The 19,787-nt window shown below is 38.8% G+C and overlaps 2 protein-coding genes across 3 annotated transcripts; both read right to left on the reverse strand.

The window, feature by feature from the left end:
• Nucleotides 1-1,023: 1,023 nt before the first annotated feature.
• Nucleotides 1,024-14,074, reverse strand: LOC117300380 (SAP domain-containing ribonucleoprotein-like). Of its 2 annotated transcripts, XM_033784158.1 has the most exons (11): nt 13,984-14,074; nt 12,927-13,026; nt 11,999-12,058; nt 7,623-7,679; nt 7,118-7,155; nt 5,626-5,817; nt 5,184-5,257; nt 4,753-4,828; nt 4,003-4,074; nt 2,667-2,786; nt 1,024-1,111 (listed from the first exon to the last, which is right to left on the reverse strand). In XM_033784158.1, exons 1-11 carry the CDS (start codon nt 14,014-14,016, stop codon nt 1,073-1,075), a joined length of 861 nt encoding a protein of 286 aa, XP_033640049.1. In that variant the 5' UTR covers nt 14,017-14,074; the 3' UTR covers nt 1,024-1,072. The 2 variants fall into 2 exon arrangements, with proteins under 2 accessions (XP_033640049.1, XP_033640050.1); XM_033784159.1 differs by lacking the exon at nt 11,999-12,058.
• A 515-nt stretch (nt 14,075-14,589) lies between these two features.
• On the reverse strand, nt 14,590-19,030 carry LOC117300227 (nuclease EXOG, mitochondrial-like). The gene is made up of 6 exons (XM_033783955.1): nt 18,868-19,030; nt 17,552-17,776; nt 16,843-16,991; nt 16,407-16,598; nt 15,801-15,956; nt 14,590-15,426 (listed from the first exon to the last, which is right to left on the reverse strand). Exons 1-6 carry the CDS (start codon nt 19,028-19,030, stop codon nt 15,208-15,210), a joined length of 1,104 nt encoding a protein of 367 aa, XP_033639846.1. The 3' UTR covers nt 14,590-15,207.
• Between the last annotated feature and the right edge of the window lie 757 nt (nt 19,031-19,787).

Here is a 19,787-nt window from a genome sequence, read left to right on the forward strand (position 1 = left end):
TGTCGGAAGAACTATAATAAATTTACATGGAAGAGATTGGCTCCAAATAAACTACTCGCTTCGAACGAAGGAAGGTGAACTTTTTCAAACCTGGTGAACTGACTACAGATATATTTGGCAGAACGATCGATTGAGTTCCAAAGACTTATGAGCATGCGTTTAAGGTTTAGATTGGTCAATACACCAAGTGGCGGTTAATGGGTTGGTGTATTTTTTTTGGGGGGGGGGGACGAAATGATGGTGAAGCTCCAAATATAAATATACTGTGCAGAAATGTTGAGATATTTACTCTTAACACTCTAAACCAAGCTGAAACAATGTCAGCAACTCATTTGATTCTGATGAATCAGAAAAACAAGAGAAAGGTCAATTTGGACCTTTTCCTATACATGAAAGTCGCTATCATTTTGCCATTTTGGTATCAAGAAACAAGGCAACCTTTGTGAACAAAAAGGGCACCCTTGTACATTCCAGGTCCTTGATTGCAGGCAAAATACTACACTGCTTATTATGGGGAATTTCACATTTTGTGTCATAATTAGCATAAATTGAAGAGTTACAAGAAGTTTTTGAGATGTGCCAACTTTACTCACGTAAAAATGTGAGAGAAATCAGACATCCCACATCAGTCTTAAAAAAAGTGTAAGATTTCGTTTTCAAGTCCAGGCTCAGTGGCTACTTTAAAAACACATGATGTCAAAGGTCACGTGGTAGGCTTCGTCCAAAGTGGGATACAACAGTGCAGTCGAGCTCAGCGCTTACTGGGTTCTCATTCTATGGGTCAGAACAACACTACAACATAAATATGCATAATCACTGTATACAGTGTATTGTGTAAAAACACATTCAGAGGGTACAACCATTTTGTGCAAGACACAATGTATCTTGACCGTTTCCCGACCCCCCTCAAGTGGTGAAGTTTGGAGAGTCAAAGCCATGATCCCAACCCCTCAAATGATGAAGTTTGGAGAGTCCAAGCTATGATCCCAACCCCCTCAAGTGGTGAAGTTTGGAGAGTCCAAGCTTTGATCCCAGACTGAGCGACACAAAGGCATTGCCACGGTGATCAATCTTACAATCCAAATCTCTCTGCTCGCTTCTTCTTCTTTGCCTGCGAGAAAAATAAAAACGGACCACAAATTGTAATAATTTAACTGAGAAAGTGTGTTTCTTTTGGTATTTCAACATAAAACTACTATATGTAGGCCTACTACTACTACTACTAAAACTACTTCTTTAATACTTACAATAGTATTGTATTACGTTTAATTCCAACCTGGAACATACCCCATAACCCTGGGGAGAGGGTAACAGTATTATAAAAATAAATTACAATTAATGAAGAAGTCATATGAAAAGGAATTTTAACTCAGCATAAAAACATATACATTGGAAAAGCCTAATCACAATTACAAACATCACAAGCTAAGAGTCAGAACTAGGTGAGCACTAACCACCCATTACATAGATCACTGTGCACAGCTGTGATCTAGTAGTGAGGCCGGATCCGATATGACGGCTACGGCTACATCGCCGCGTCATCATGCATTGAAGTATAGGACGCCCTTAGCAACACCCCTGACAACGGTCGTAGCCGCAGCCGTAGCCACCAATTCGGACACGGCCTTAGACTGCAGGACTTGCTATCAAGCTAACTGCTGATTTCACAATGACAATAATAACTACTGTCGTCTAGTTAATGGATCGAATATTTCTTGATTTGAGCACATCATAATAACAGACGTTAAACCAATGTTCGTCAGACAGATATGGTAGTTAAGGCATTATGTCAATAGAGTCAAGACCTTGCAAACAGACGTTAAACCAATGTTCGTCAGACAGATATGGTAGTTAAGACATTATGTGAATAGAGTCAAGACCTTGTAAACAGACGTTAAACCAATGTTCGTCAGACAGATATGGTAGTTCAGACATTATGTGAATAGAGTCAAGACCTTGTAAACAGACATTAAACCAATGTTCGTCAGACAGATATGGTAGTTAAGACATTATGTGAATAGAGTCAAGACCTTGTAAACAGACGTTAAACCAATGTTCGTCAGACAGATATGGTAGTTAAGACATTATGTGAATAGAGTCAAGACCTTGTAAACAGACGTTAAACCAATGTTCGTCAGACAGATATGGTAGTTTAGACATTATGTGAATACAGTCAAGACCTTGTAAACAGACGTTAAACCAATGTTCGTCAGACAGATATGGTAGTTAAGGCATTATGTCAATAGTCAAGACCTTGTAAACAGACGTTAAACCAATGTTCGTCAGACAGATATGGTAGTTAAGACATTATGTGAATAGAGTCAAGACCTTGTAAACAGACGTTAAACAAATGTTCATCAGACAGATATGGTAGTTAAGACATTATGTGAATAGAGTCAAGATCTTGTAAACAGACGTTAAACCAATGTTCGTCAGACAGATATGGTAGTTAAGACATTATGTGAATACAGTCAAGACCTTGTAAACAGACGTTAAACCAATGTTCGTCAGACAGATATGGTAGTTAAGACATTATGTGAATACAGTCAAGACCTTGTAAACAGACGTTAAACCAATGTTCGTCAGACAGATATGGTAGTTAGGACATTATGTGAAGAGTCAAGACCTTGTAAGCGATACAAATGGGCCTGAGCTATCATACGTACCTCAGCGTCATCTGTGCTGCCCTCTGTTGATAATCTTTTGACGCCTCCCTCTGTAGCCGTCGTATTGGTGATCACGCCAAATCGTTGCTTCCTCTTCAGCAATCTGTCCACTTCCTCTGTCTATTAAAGTTGTCACAATGAAAGAAATATATAAATAAGGAATCGTGTTAAGCAGAAAATGGCGCTTAACAAACAAAATTCTGCTCAGCAGAAATTCGCAGGAAATCAGTCACAGACAATAAATATAAAAAAAATAATAATAGCAACAATTTATAAAGCGCCTAATCCATAAAAAACACAATGCTCCATGGCACTTACAGAGTAACATTTAAAACATCCCTTAAACACAAAGTCATTATCAGATTAACAAGAAAGGTATTGACCCCTTGCACGCGCGTCACACGCGGCGTCTGATGCCAAACTCACCATGTTGGTGGTCAATAGGTTTCAAGAAAATGCTGCGTCACCTAAAAATGCGCACGTCACTGAATAACACGCGTTGACATTGACCACCAAAATTACGAATCCAAAATTATTCTGATGATGTCGTCAGGTGAATTGGGTCAATACAAATCAGTTTAAATCAACAAATCAATCACACCTGGAAAACTACAAGCGATAGAAATATGCAATATTTTAAAATGTAAAACAGACCAGCTGTGACCACTAACAAAATGTCTGTTCAAAGAGACATACACCAAAACTTAACTCCTGACAAAAAATTTAAGAATGGATAATAAGTGCTTAAAGAGCACAACAATCACAACAACAAAAACTACATGTGTCTATACAATCATACAAAAAAATCATAACAAAATATACAATGCATGGTATTTTGGCTGGTCACCCATTACTTTTATGACATAAGCACCTTACCACCCTTATGAGCTCTCCAACAGCCCAATGGATGCAGCCGATTTCACGAAACCCTAGGATTAATCCTAACTCGAGTTAGGACGAGTAACCCTACCTAACTTAGGATGGGTTCAATGCGTCCTACGTATTTGGATACGGAACTGAACTCGTCCTTAGTTCTAAGATGAGTCCTAAGTTGGGAAGAGTTTGGTGAAATTGACGGCTGCAAAGTTTAAGGACACAAAATTCAATTGTATTGGTTTATTGCTTTTTATATACAAGTAAACCTTAGAAAGTGCTTCGGTTCTCCTGCGTAAAAAGACTACAGAGAATATTGTAAAAAATTAAGGAATACATTATATTTAAGACATTAAAAAGATTAAAGTTTATACAATAAAAAAATTCACCCATAATACTTATTAGTTTTACAAATATATGTAGATGAATAAAGAAATCGACGAAGTGATTTAGTTCGCCTCACCTGTTTTACAACTTGTGACACTGCAACACCAAACCGTTCTGATCTCTTCTTCAACTTGTCTAACGCTTCAGCCTTCACAAAGATCAAACAGAAAGTAAGAAAATGAAGTAGTAAGTTAACTGTTGGGAAAGTGGACAGTGCAGGAGGTGTTTTGGCATGTCTTGGCTTAAAGCCATTGGACACTTTCTGAACAGAACAAAAATTAAAAGTTCACAGATTTACAAATAACTTACAGGGTTTACAGAAGGTAATGGTGAAAGACTTCCCTTGAAATACTATTCCATGAAATACTTTACTATTTGAGAAAACATTAAAACAATGATCAATTCTCGATATCGAGAATAACAGATTTATTTTAAACACATGTCATGACACGGCAAAACGTGGGCAAACAAGGGTGGGTTTTCCTGTAATTTTCTCCCGACTCCGATGACCGATTTGTTATTTTATATATATGTGATACACGAAGTGTGGGCCTTTGGACAATACTGTTTACCGATTGCTTTAACAGTCAATCACTATGAACTCAGCAAGCTCTGGTGTTCTGACCAGCAGATTGTGGGTTCAAGTCCTGGTCTTGAACCAGGCTTCTACTCTAAATTCTACTCGGCACAAGTAGATAACATCAAGAGTTGAAACCAACGGTTCTTTTCAGAATCACCCCAACTCATACATGGTGTTACCGCAAACCTTTCCATATAGATAACCTCACTTGGTTTTTACAGAAAACCCAAATAGTTTGTTACTTACAGTCACTGGAGTTGCTTTAGCTTGTGTCTTGGGCTGGGTTGGGGACGTGGGTACAGCTGCTGCTTTACCACCAAATCTAAGCAGGAAAAAAAAAATTGAAAACGAAAATTACAAATTTGCAAAGTAGCTAAAAGTCTAAAACAAGGGGAAAGATAAAAAGATAAAACAAGGGGAAATAACCAAGGAAATAATACATGAACATAACAAACCGATTAACAATAAAAGAAAAGACATTTCAAATACACATTAGTTACTGGTAGAAGATAAGGCACGCAAAACCTGATCATGAAAGGGATTAAGAACACATCTCAAGAACAATGGACACTATTATATGTGTAAGGAAGAGGGGGAAGAAGTGCAGTCAACTAATAAGTGACCTGTGGTAAGAAAGAGGGATAAACACTGGTACTGTCCAGGGAGCTGTTACTCACTTCTCTAATCTTGCTTGTTTCTTTGCTGCTTCCGAGAGTGGTGTGTTAAATCTTTCTGCTCTCAAGGCTTTTCTCTGTAAAAATACAAACAAAAACAATTAGAATATAGTAGAATATAAAGCAAGACAAGCTCTAACAAGAACATAATATACCTGGCAAGTAGATACACAAATGTTGTTACCGCAAACCAAATATATATTAAAACAATTTTAGTTACTATATTATGTGGAGCCAGACTTAAAGAATCCTGACATGTTTCTCTTAGCGTGATTTGTTTTCGTTTTCATGCAGTGGATTGTTTTTACACTGAGTTTTTTCTCAACGGCGAATTTCTGTTTTATAAAATGCAGAAAACCGTGGATCCGTGGAAGAGTTGCATACCGGAATTGAACAACAGTGGAAGGCCCCACAAACCGCATTCCTTAGGTTTAACGTTTATTACCTCAGCAGGGGTAAGTGCAGCACTTGCCGCAGGTGGCATAACGGCAACCTTCTCTGCAACTCCAGTGGGTGAACTTGGTTTGTCTTTAGCTGGGGACGTTACCGGTTGCGTCAACACCACCGGTGTAATGACATTTACTTTGGTTGGTATTGCTGGTTCCTCCTCATCATCATCTAGAAGGTCTGGCTCATCCTAAAAAAATATTTTATATATTCGTCAATTTTTTTTAAATTATATTAAATTAAAATTTTTCAATTAAAAGATTACACGACAGTAGTTAAAAAGACTATAGTTTGTGTGTTCCTCTTCATAATCGTCTAGAAGGTCGGGCTCGTCCTAAAATAAGATATTTTACATATTCGTCAACAAAAATTCAATTAATTTTTCAATTCAATTCAATTAGGTTTATTATTCAATTAAAAAAATAACACGACAGTAGTTAAAAAGACTAATTTTAGCTGTTCCTCTTCATTGTCATCTATCAGGTCGGGCTTGTCCTATGTATAATATTTTACACATTATTCATCAACAAAAAAATCAATTCAATTTACAATTCAGCTCAATTCAATTAGATTTATCATTTAATTCAAGAAATTACACAACAATAGTTAAAAAGACTAAACATTTCATGTTTACATTTTGTTTAAACAAAAGTTTGCATATAACAAAGATAAAACCTAATAGAGATAAAATCCAGACCAGATAAAGGGGAGACCAATCACAATGGAGCTAACTACAAGATAGCACAAAAAGCGATGTTCAAAAATGATGCCGATGCAAAAAGACTTCAGGCCTGAAGCCTTTAAAAGGCAGTGGACACTATTGGTAATTACTCAAAATAATTATTGACATAAAACCTTTCTTGGTGACGAGTAATGGGGAGAGGTTGATGGTATAAAACATTGTGAGAAACGGCTCCTTCTGAAGTGCCATAGTTTTTGAGAAAGAAGTATTTTTCCACGAATTTGATTTCGAGACCTCAAGTTTAGAACTTGAGGTCTCGAAATCAACCATCTAAACGCACCGACTTCGTGTGACAGGGGTTATTTTTCTTTCATTATTATCTCGCAACTTCAATGACCGATTGAGCTCAAATTTTCACATGTATGTTATTTTATGCATATATATGTTGAGATACACCAACTTTTTCTTTGACAATTACCAATAGTGTCCACTGCCTTTATTATTTGAGTAAGAAATTACCTCTTATAACTGTTGACTTAAGAGGAAGCAGTTTCTCACAGTGCTTTATTTTATCAACAGCTCTACATTGCTCGATACCTCATGTACCAAGTAAGTTTTTTATGCTAACAATTATTTAGAGTAAAAACTACCAATAGTGTCCAGTGTCTTTAAACAGCTCTATAAAATTGAGTGCGGTTCACTAAACTGAACACGATACGCCACTGAAATACTAAATGGACTTTCGTGGCACTAAATATTTGTTGTGCCCTGGATTAAAAAAAAAACAGCAAAATGCATCCCATCTCACCTCTGCAGCTAAAAGATCGCCATCGCCTTCTTCTTCCGCTGTAAATACACAAACAAATTAGGAACACATTTTTAAAAAGTACAAAGGTTTACCATTGCAACTATTTTGTTCAAGTAACAAACATTGTAAAATTGTTCACATACATGCATAGACAATAATTTAATTAAAATCTAACTGCATGTTTTGTTCAATTTTGTTGGACTCACGAATGTGCTAGTATAGTAAACTGATCCTGCTTCTTTGGGGATCAGGCATACCACCATAATCAGAGTCCAACAGTTTGGTTGTTGAGTTACTGTATTGTGTTGGATTGAGGACTGCACACGCTTTACATGGGATCAGACATACCACCATAATCACAGTCCAACAGTTTTGAGTGTTGAGTTACCATATTATCTCAGCTTTGTGGATTTCCTTTTGAGCAACAACGGATTTTAGAGAATCACTCAAGGGAACTGATGATAACTACCACTCTTATTTGAAAATGAATTTATTTGAAACTGACCTTCAGGCGTTAATATTGCATCTGATGGCTCCGTACCATTATCAAGAATGGCTTCATCTGTAACAACAAAATTAGAAAGCACAGAAATAAGTGGCGATATGTTTCGATTTGGTGTGGTGAAAAAATTTCCTCCAATGATAACGGAACCAACCCTTCTGCTGCCTTGTTAGTTTTGGATTGCTAGTTCTGACAAACTTAAAGGCAGTGGACACTATTGGTAATTACTCAAAATAATTATTATTAGTATAAAACCTGACTTGGTGACGAGAAATGGGGAGAGGTTGATGGTACAAAACATTATGAGAAACGGCTCCCTCTGAAGTGACATAGTTTTCAAGAAATTTCAAATTTGATTTTGAGACCTCCGATTTTTAATTTGAGGTCTCGAAATCAACCATCTCAACGCACACACAACTTCGTGTGACAAGGGTTTTTTCTTCATTATTATCTTGCAACTTCAACGACCAATTGAGCTCAAATTTTCACAGGTTTGTTATTTTATGCATATGTTGAGATACACCAAGTGAGAAGACTGGTCTTTGACAATTACCAATAGTGTCCAGTGTCTTTAAGATACACCAAGTGAGAAGACTGGTCTTTGACAATTACCAAATACCAATAGTGTCCACTGCCTTTAAGCCCCTTTCACTCTAGACAGATTCCCTGGAGGAAATTCCAAGAAAATTGTGGTTGATCTTTATTTTCACAACTTAATTACTAAGGGCTTGAATTTTAAACTGGAGCACAGGCCAGAGACTAGTGATTTCAGTGTTTGGCCAGGAAACTCATGACAGGACTAGTCTGGTGGTCTTTTTATTTTAAATTCAACATCTTTGTATATCATTCTTCTCTTAGTGTTTGTTCTGTTTTGTTCTTATTTTGATGTTCTTATTTTGATTCAAGTCTCTTCTCATTTGGATTCTGGCCTTACTAAACAAAAATTCGGTCCAATAAAGATTCTTACTACAAGTCCTGGGGTGGATTTCACAAAGAGTTAAGACTAGTCTTATCTTGAGTTAGGACTAGTTACTCGTCCTAACTTAGGACTATTCATACGTTTTTAATATCTCCTAGGACTAGTCCTAGGTTTTGTGAAATTGACCCCTGCAGTCTTGTGGATTTCGTAGCAGTGGGGTTAAAATTCCCCGGGATTTTCCTGGGTTTCTATTACCCAGGTATTGGGATTGGTAGTGTGAAAAAGGCTCAAGTCATCTACATACCATGCCATTATGCCAATTTAGTTGATAAATTGATACCACATTGATTAGTTAGTAAATTGATGCTTTTTTGTTTCTTTCCTTAGCTTGATGAATTTACAGGCCTGTGTGCTTCGTTTTTGAAAGGGCAAGGGCACCAAGGCAATTTCTCCTTGGTAAAGGGCACCCTATGAGGAAATTGTAAATTTCTACTGGAGCATTTCAAGGGGCATGGGGCATGTACATGTAGGCAATTGCTTTCATTGGCTCTGTGAAGTACCAGGCTTAGATTTACTACTGGACCAAAATCAGCCATTCGTAGTATGAGGCCAGGCATGTCATATTAACATGATTAACATTGTGAGATTTCAAGCCTTTGGATGCCGAGTTGTTTTTTTTTTGCAAGTCGCCAGACACACAAGGCCTGAAGGCCACTACAAGGTGTGGGCTACAATTATTTTTTTCCAGAGGCAGTTGCCACCTACTCCTAGGGCTGAAACAGGGTTACCCCTTTTACAGTCCATACGGATGTAGGCTTGGGTATCATCAATCCGAAGCCTGACCGGCAGAGCAGAAAGCACCACCTCCCCAATTTTACATATGTAGCAAGTGTCACGACCGGGATTCGAACCCACACTCTGCTGATCAAACACCAGAGCCTGAATCCGGCGCTCTCAACCGCTCGCTCGGCCAAGAGCAGAATGGAGTTCTTAGATGGATATAGGGTAGGTGATGGCCAAGACCTCAAAATAACCCAAGGCACCAACAGCAATTGCCGTGGTGCCCTCCCTGTGCTTTGCCATGGTGCCCTTCGCGTTGTTCCAATATAAATTTCAACTTTCCTCCTAGAAGTGCCCTTTGTCAAAGGAAAACTGCAGTGAAATTCAAGGCCTGATTGGTTAGGGAATAACCCAAAGGGCAAAACACAAATATGAAAGCTTTGGCTTTATTGAAGATTCTCCCATAACAATACTGCTTGACAAATTGATTTGCAATGCAAACTTAATGTAATTGGACGTGTAGCCTGTTTCTGCTAAGCAATATTTTTCTGTGCTTAGCAAGTAATTGTGCTTGATTTTGCACTGGTACTGCAGGTCCAAATAACAATCAGATATCATTGGAAAAGGAATACCAACATTATTCAATTTTGGTTTTTACCCATACACCAATGTGTGTTAATGTTAGCACTGCACACGCAACACCCTCCCGAGTTCCGTGAAAAAAATCACAGGCATATAATACTCGCATGGGATGCGAGCCCAGGACTTTTTGTAATTCTAGAGCAGTGTCATACCAACTAGACCAACGAGATTGCCCGGTAGCTAGAGGCAGTTGGAATCCTATGTTTTAGCAACGAGTACTGCAATTGATTTTACATCATAAAATACCAACGTTATACTTCATCTATTCATTATGGTCTAGAGGCCACGGACTCTCAGAAAAGTTAGCATACTTATAAGTTAGCAAAGAAACCAAATGGAGAGAAGACAAGGAAATAAGTTTCAGTTTTAGATGTGGGAGGAAAACACCAGAGAATTATTCAAGGGGAAAACCCCACGCAATCAGGGCCCAATCTCTTACAGCTGCTTTTAACGGCACAAAATGTTTTCCAGAAAAATGTTACCAGCTGAAAAAAAACATCTCACATGTAGCATCTGTGACTGGTAATCTGCTTTATTAGCAGAATTTTTTGGGGTAAAAAACCAAATATTAATATTCAGAATTTTGTTGTTTGCCAAAATTTTCTGCTGTAAGCAGCTCTTTGAAATAAGGCCCAGGTTGGGAGTGAAAACCAATCCACAAAGTGATTCCAGCAGGATTTGAACCAGGGTCCCAGAGGTAGAAGGTGAGGAAAGATAGACACAAACACGCCAGCCTGACTACCAAAAACAGCCCCAACAAGCGGTGCTGAGTCGACATACATGTAGAGTAGAAGATTATTTTAGTATTAAGAGAGGAAGGTCTCCTGCCAAAGAAACTAGGGATCATGTGTTAAAAGACTTTATACCTCTTTGTAAATTTTGTTCTTTAAAGGCAGTGGACACTATTGGTAATTACTCAAAAAAATTATTAGCATAAAACCTTACTTGGTAATGAGTAATGGGGAGAGGTTGATAGTATAAAACATTGTGAGAATCGGCTCCCTCTGAAGTGACGTAGTTTTCAAGAAAGAAGTAATTTTCCATGAATTTGATTTTGAGACCTGAAGTTTAGAATTTGAGGTCTCGAAATCAAGCATCTGAAAGCACACAACTTCGTGTGACAAGGGTGTTTTTTCTTTCATAGTTATCTCGCAACTTCGACGACCGATTGAACTCAAATTTTCAAAGGTTTGTTCTTTTATGCTTATGTTGGGATACACCAAGTGAGAAGACTGGTCTTTGACAATTACCAATAGTGTCCAGTGTCTTTAATCCAAAAGAATTCAAGCAGGTGGGTTTTAGTTTTGGGACTGTTAGAATTTCTACAAAAACCTTCACTGTACATTTCACTCAGCAAAACATCAATACCTTTGTCTTTGTTCCAAAACGCAGAAACACATTTTTTCAGTGCCATCAGTCTTGACCTTTTCTGTTCCAACTATAGAATCAGCCCAACTGTAGTTAGGGCATGCCTAACTGTACTTGGGATTGACAAAACTATAGTTGGGGTGGGCCAAACTATAGTTGGGGTGGGCCAAACTATAGTTGGGCCGGTTCTTTAGTTGGGGTGCAACATACACAGAAGTATGTAATTAGTATTTATATGAGGCATGAAAGGGGTTGACTGAGGACTGCACTAGTAAACTTATTATGCTTTAAATGAGATCAGGCACACCAACATTTCAGAGTCCAACAGTTTGGGTGTTCATTAAACTGATCGGTGTTGGACTGAGGACTGCAGTAGCAAAATGATTCTCTACATGGGATCAGGCATATTACAATATTATCAAGAGTCCAACAGCTTGGGTGCACCAAGCATCATGTTAGATTGTCTTGGAGTGAGGAAGGACCCCAGCAAATAGCTCTAGTGAGTTACGAAGGAACAGCAGCAAACTACAAAGTTAATCAAGCCAGCACTATCAGGGAAAAATTCAAAACTACCAAGCACTGCCAAGACAATAAAAATGCTATGAGAGGTTCATCCACAGCCCGTGTTGAAATAAAAACTAGCAATATGCTGGTGATTCGGCTGACAAACCTCGGATTTCTGTCACGGATTCTTCCCCCGGTATGTCACTTTTGCCAAAATCATCATCTTCTGATGTAATCAAGCAAAAAAAAAAACATGTGGAAGAAATTGGAAGAGGGGATAGAAAATTTGAGAAATTTCAACATAACTATTGTGTTAAAAAGGTTGAGTGGTAATGGATTAAACAATCAGTGAGCAACAATTAGTGTGTTAAAAGAAGATAATAGGTTCCCCCACCTATAGGTAAATCAATAGGGCCCAATTTCATAGCTCTGTTATCAGCAAAGAATAGTCGCTTACAAAAGCAGGCAATTCCGCACTTACATGTACATGTGTATGTACATCAAGTGTTTTTCACTGGGTCGCAGGAAATAGGAGACTTTCCAAGGTGGCAGCAGACATACCGGGTAAATTTCCATTGTTTACGTAGTTCTGAACATGCGCATAATTCTGAGAACAATGGATTTACCCGGTAAGTCTGCTGCCCTCTATCGTCCCAGAAAGTCTCCCATTGTTGCTTGTGCACATACATATGTACTTCACATAACTAGGCACTCTTCCCTTTAACAGCTAGCGCGGAAATTCAGCGATTGCACAGTAAGCGGAGAATGGTGATTGTAAGTGCATAGTTCAGCGATAAGCAGAGCCATGAACTTTGGCCATGGTGTATTTGTCTTCTATCGATAGCCAAAATCAATCCTTGTACACATGTAGGTGTACAGTGAAGGAGTTATACAGTGATTGTTGAGCAAATTTTCTATTATTAAGATTTTTGTTTTAAGTTTTGTTTTTGATGTTGTTGGTTCAACAACAGTAAAATGTGTGTAATCCACATATTAGACAAAATCTGTTGTTGCTTCCATACTTCCATGTGATAAACTCCTTTCCTAATGAGGGAGTAAGCAAGCGCAAAATATGAAACCCTCAGACGTCATACCATTCTCTTCAAGATACTGAGCGAGTCTGTCCACAAGCTCCTGTTTGTTTCCCTTGACTGCCAACCCTCGAGAGGTAAGCTCCTTTTTCAGCTCAGGAATCTATCCAAATAAAATAAGGTAAATTCACGTCATCTATCTGAGTAAAACAATAACTTTTTTGTTAACTAATAACAGGGGTCCTTTTTAGTAAATTGCAGTAATCATCATTGACCGCCATCTTTGATGCGCATGCACCTTTCCCTTGTTAATACATCAAAGATGGCAGTCGATGACGCGTACTGCAATTCATTTTTAAACTGGCCTGTGTCTATCTGCTTGAAACCAATTCAAAACTACAATTCCCTCCTACCTACACCATACACTTGCCCGAAGATTTCAGGCCTTAAATATCATCTTTGAGGGGGCAATACTGTTAAGATTTTGCTAAAAGAGGCACTTCCATTGGTCCTTGTAAAAGTTCTACTATATTCATATTTCATAGTATTACAAAATACAAATGAAATTTGAAAGTTGAGGCACTTTTATCTTGAAGGATACAGAAACTTTTCCCAAAACCTAAGCTTGTTCCTTTTTGGGGGGATTGGTCTGGAGAGGCAGAAAAACAAGCTGTGATTTTTGAAGTAGATTACAATTCTTATCTTAATCTTAATTATGTATAATGTATTGATGCATTGCATTGCAAGTTCTTGTCGTTTGTTCCCCAGCCACCAACCTACATGTAAACATGTTTCTTTCTTTTCTTATCTCCGCTCTTCCAGACGATGCCAAGACCGTGCAAGTCATACACATGCCACGACGCACCACTGGGCTCCAGCCAGGATTTTCAATAGTCTTCCCAGGACTCATCATCCATATCGTAACTGGTTAACCACACAATCCCATGACGATGTTAATCATCACACACAACCAAGCTCTTTCTCTACGAATTTCCTTTTAAAACCTTTATTTAACAATCACTTTTTATGACTTAAATATTACTTCACAACAAATAGTATGCATTAAATATACTAAAATACCATTAACATCATCAAATACCCTAAAAAATATCAATTTTACCTTCAGCTTTTTTAGATCCACGGATTCTGCCATAGTGCCGATTTTTAACTGGTACCATAGATCAGCCTGAGCGTTGCGAGTTATCAAAGACCGTTCATCAACGCTGTAGGCTAATGTCAACCAACGATGTACACGCGGCGTCTTTCGGAAAGGCGCCCTCTATCCAAAGACTGTATCACTCACTTCGAGGACGCAATCGAATCATAGAGCCTTACTCTATGATCGAATCAAAGGCGGGCATCAAGACAACGAACAGGGGCAGTGCCCCTGTTCGTTGCCTTGATGCCCGTGAAATTTTCCAGAAAAGGTTTGTATTTCCATCGTATAGATTCCCTTCAAAGAAAAACGGTATTCTCCTAAGACGAGCGAATTATCGGGCATGAATATGGTGGTAGGGGCGTAGGCTAACTACCTCCATGTTTCTGTCTCATGGTCTCAGAAGTGACATCATTGTCTTACTTTTTTCCCAGCCATACATACAAAAGGACTTTCTCTATTAAAAGATATTTATAGCGTAAATACCAGTATATGAATACAATAAAAACACACAGCATAATTGTTTTTCAATGTAAATTAAGGGATGTATTAATTTATTTGCTTATCCTCAAATTATTAAATTTACCCAGTCGTTTCCTATGAAACTTCAAGAATCATATCAAGCAGTGCCGGTGTGGGCAGGAGATTCTGTCCCAGCCTAGCAAAATTTTGGTATAAACTTCTTTTGAAACATCCTCCTCAGCCCATGTTAATTTCCCATTGGGCGACAGAACCTACGGCGGCGGGAATTCCCTGTGAAACCGGAAAACTAAACTGTCTCGGATTCTGGAGGTGAAGTGAAAATGATGCATGTTCATTTTGTTACATCCCGCTCTTACTTAAATTTGTATTATTTAATTATTTCACAACACAGGAGGACAATAGAAAAGTGTCTAAATGACACTGAAACCGGGTCGAAAACCCGGGTCGAAATCCCTACGGGTCAACCAGACCCGGATAGGTCACTGGCCCAGATTCTGTGTCAATATTATTCCGGGAGTTTCTTAGAGTGAATATTATCAATGATTTGAAAAGGACCACACTCTTTGGACAACAAAACCATAAAACCCTTTAGAAATACAGCATAATTAGTGGTTATGTTGTAATTGTTTATTTCTTTGTTTTTGGGGGTTGAACAAAGAATTGACTAGAGTGGGATTCGAACCAACGACCTCCGGATTAACGTGTTTATTTCTTTGAATCATTCTCCTGCCACTTGTACATGGAATAAGCCCAAGCAAGGTACACCACCGTCGCTGATACTCCAGACATAAACCTCTGCAGGAGGGAGTCCGTCTCACCAGGGAGCTTGCACGGGTCGATTTGACACAGATTCCCAAGGGGCGCGGCACCCAGCCTCGGGAAGAACCGGAGACCGGTGAAACCCTCGAGCTGCTTTAGTGGGATCTGAATTGGTGACATTTCAAAACAAATAATTACAATGAATTTATGTCTCTTATCCTACAGCTAACTTTAATGGTGTTGGTTTTCTAAGTTCCAGCGGTCAGGTTTACGTATAATAATATGGTGTCTTGCCTTGCAATCCACCTCTGGGGACTCCGGTTCGAATCCCACCAGGGGCACTATGTGGATTGAGTTTTCAGTCCCTATACTCTGTAAATTTCTTAGAATAATCATCTGGTTTCCTTCCCATTATCTAAAACTGAAACCTCTGCATTGTCATATCTCCTTACCTCGTTTGTTTTTTTAGAGTAAATAAATGATAATGTTCAATGTCACTCATGGGATCCGGAAAACACAGATACATGATAAACTTTTACCTGGAAACTCTTTAGCGGTACGTTCAAGTAGATTGGCTCGTTCGGCAGTAGAAATGCCGCCGAGTACAAAGTAATATTGGTCGAGTTGGTAGGATTCTCGACCATGATGACTTTGTACAGGTGAGTTGGTACATTTACGTTATTTATACCAAGAACCTAGATACACATTAGGGGGAAATAAGAAGCAAGATTATTGTTTTTGAAAATAAAGGTGACATCGTACAAAAGCTAACTTGCGGCAATCTAGACAGGTCGTCTTTTACTAAACTCGTAATGTGACCGTGTCGATGTGCCGGTGCCGTGTGAATTTTTCGTCCCCGTTTTTAAAAAAGGGATTCCTTGTTTTGAATCGATTTAGAAAACATAATTTTCCCATTGAAAAGCACTATACGACAGTGGCAATTTTGTAGTGCAGAAAGGAACAAATTGCTGCCGGTGTATTCCTATTTGGGAACTCTGTCTTCCGGAGATTCAGTCCCCATTGTTGAAAATTAAAGTGGGCTGTTATTTTATGCATGTTGGGATACACCAAGTGAGAATACTGGTCTTTGATGACAATTCACCAAACGTGTGCAGTGCATTTAAAACAAAGACCGACCTGTTTACCTCATATCGGACGAATCGCTTCTCCTTTGCCGTGTTCGCCCAAGTATCCGGGAGGAACACCGGGCCAGAAATCACCCGGACGTCCCGGAACGTCCCGGTAAGACTCCGGCAGTGTTCTTCTATCTCCCTCCAGTAATGTTGGTTGTTGAGAGGAATCACGTTTGTAAGATAGAAAGAGTCACACATGGCCTCCTACAATGACAAAGATTTGACCTCGATCAGTTTATTGACTCATATAGGGTCCGTAAGTAGTTTGATCTTTTTAAAGTCAGACATTAACTGACCCCTTTAAAGATAGGACTTTGTGAAAGGACTGAGGTGACAATAAAATAAAGTAATTGAGTTGAATGTTAATTCTTTCGCTCTGCATGCATTAGTAATATTTATTATTTATTATAGACCCTTAAAAGAGTCAAGACATTAATCGAAACTTCACCTGACTGTATTTGTGATTAGCTTCCGTTGACATTTGACCCTTGTCGTGCCCGCTTCCTTCGTAGTAGTCTTCTAACGAGGCGGAGAACACTTCTTGTACCTGGTCCGTATCTGATGGCCCGAAGGAGCAATTGGCCATGTTTGCATCACCTTGGTACATAAAAAACCCAGATCTTTGTTAATACTTGCGAGGAAGATGAAACAAGTAAACGAGAAGGGGACTGGATGAGTTGGGGCAGTCTTATGCTAGTTGTACAAAGTAGTAGCATGGTTTTAGGAATACACAATATTAAAAAAACGTATCTGACAGTTAGGTTCCTCAGGTATAAATTTAGGGTGATGAAAAATGACACATTAATTTTTTTCCATAACCACATCACTTGGAAGGTAAATTATTTTCGAAATTCTAAGCTGCTATACTTCTATAAACAAAGAACGTTTTATTGCCACTTATTCTTTAGTGATTCAAAAGCCGTTTGTGATCCCACCATTATCCCATGCTGTAAATAAACAATTTGAATCAAATCCTATTGCCTCCTTTTTCCTTCTTATAGCGTGTCCATTAACACTAAACTGTTTTTCATTCGTATGAGCGTAGCAAAGTAGCATGAAAAACCAAGAAAGTTTTATTGCCACTTATTTAGTGATTACCAAACTTCATACAAGTTCCTTTGCAAAAGTCTCCAGCGAATTCCAAACGTAAAAAGTACCTGTGAGTTTTTCAGCGGTAATGTGTTCTGCAACCCACAAAGGTATTTTCCTAGACTGGTCGTATCCCACGATGTGATCTGTGTAAACCAGCGTCTCGGGACCACGGTCCGGTGCACCATACTTCAGAATGTCGTCATCACCGGAAGACCCTATGAGGCAAGTGAAAAACTGCGACATGTTGCATTCGACAATTTTGCATTCTAGATGATGCTCTGTGTTGCAATCTTAGGCCAACAAGAGGCATAAAGAATGGAACAGAACAAAAAGCCTTTAAAATGTGAGCAGCAGTAGAACCTTTTTGGGTTAACAGCATGCCCAGGTGAGGATATAATATGACACAAGTTTTAGGGGGCAAATCTGTCAAAGAGGAATGAGCACGCGAGTGTGAAACCTTTACGGCGGGGTCGCTGAAAGGCAGTGGACATTGGTAATTGTCAAAGACTAGCCTTCACAGTTGGTATATCTCAACATATGCATAAAATAACAAACCTGTGAAAATTTAATTTGATATTATGTCCCCAACCCTCCAGAAAATGGCGGGGCATAATTATGTCTGTGCTTGGCAGCTCTATGAAATTGGGCCCTGAAAAGCATCATCACCGCGTCTCAACACACAAGCGAAAAGCTCAACCGATGACCAATGTTTCTGGTTGGGGTCGCCATCACGGTGTCTCTATGATGGAGCATCGGATGGAGATTGATGTTTTCAGCGCCAGAAAATTACTTTGACAAACAGAATTTACCATTCGCCAAGCAGTGAAACTCTGAGCGTTCACAACCCGAAAACCCAACTAATATTTTGTTTTAACTCCTTTGGACTGATTGTAAACTATACTCCAGGATTCAGGATACTAATTCCACAATCAGAGCCCAACAATTGTATTGCTGAACAGAGTCAGCCTGGTTGATTGGATTCTTCTATGCACGACCACTGAACAATTCTTCTAAGGAAAACGGACTCTACTCCGACGTCTCGACCACCATCCTTCTGGTATGCACAAAGACATCCCTATTATTAGGACTCTCTCCCGGTACACAGTCACTGTAGTACAATACGAAAGTGTAAGGCCGCCAGGGCTAGCACAAAGACATCGCTGGTATACCCCAGCTTATTGTCTGCCCCCAGGCATCCCTACATTTGCCTCGGCTTCCAGGATGATGCCTTCATACTCTTTTTAATATTTTTCTCACCCTCATTAAATAGCTTTGTTTTGAGTTTATTTCCTTAAAAAACATTGTTTGTACTCTGTTTTCATGAAGTATGGAGAATTAAGTTTGAATGAATGAGTGAATAAGTTTTGTTCACTGTACAAACCTTTGGGTTCTGGAACACTGTATTTAGGATACACCTCTACCATTGGTATCATCACCTGTTGCTCGTGAATCATAATCAACCAGTAGAAACCGCACATCGCTAGGGATGTTACAAACCCAAGACAAAATCCCGTGTATGTGTCATTTTTCCCCTTCTCCACCATCGTCCGCCGTACGAGTCAAGAACTATTATACCACCACACGGAAAGAATTCTGCTCATAGACCTATCAATTCAAAACTCACGTTGTATTGGTTCATGAGTTTCTTTAAAAACAAATTCAATTTTTGATCAGTTGCAGATCGTGCATCTAGCACAAAATAAGTTTCATATTAGACTTTAACACTAACAGTAATAGTCCTTGTTATAAATTATTCTATGCGATCAACACATAGGCCTAAAACCAACCTTTGCACTTTGTGTTTAATGGTTAATAAAGTACAGAAATAGAAAATTTGGGTTAGTTCGTGTGATAATGGCCATCAGTTTTGTTTGTCTATAATAGGGTCAATATCGCATGATCTTTGCTTAGGTCAACGGTATAAGTCAGAGACAAACCAAGCTGACAACCGAATTTTCCCGCCTACAAAAATACTGATGTATGCGCCTTCGACCTCAATGTTAATTTTAGTTCTTTTCTCAGATGCGAATTATCAGACCTGGGCATGGGGTACATTTCACAAAGATAGTCATTTTTTAGAAACAGTAAACCAATAATATTAAGTTTCTTAATCACATGCATTCTCTTTGAAAACATTTGCGCAAAGTAGTTACAATGCCACACAGAGCATGCAGCAGGAATCAACCTTTTGGCTGAAACAGCGCCCTCTTTTGGATAAACTCCTGCGTGGCTGATGCAGAGAAATAACCGCAGTCTCAGACTTGAATTCAAGTCTAGGACAGACTACATGTGTTACGCGTG

This window comes from Asterias rubens, chromosome 15 (genome assembly GCF_902459465.1).
Source record: "Asterias rubens chromosome 15, eAstRub1.3, whole genome shotgun sequence".
In the NCBI taxonomy this organism is placed as follows: Eukaryota; Metazoa; Echinodermata; class Asteroidea; order Forcipulatida; family Asteriidae; genus Asterias; species Asterias rubens.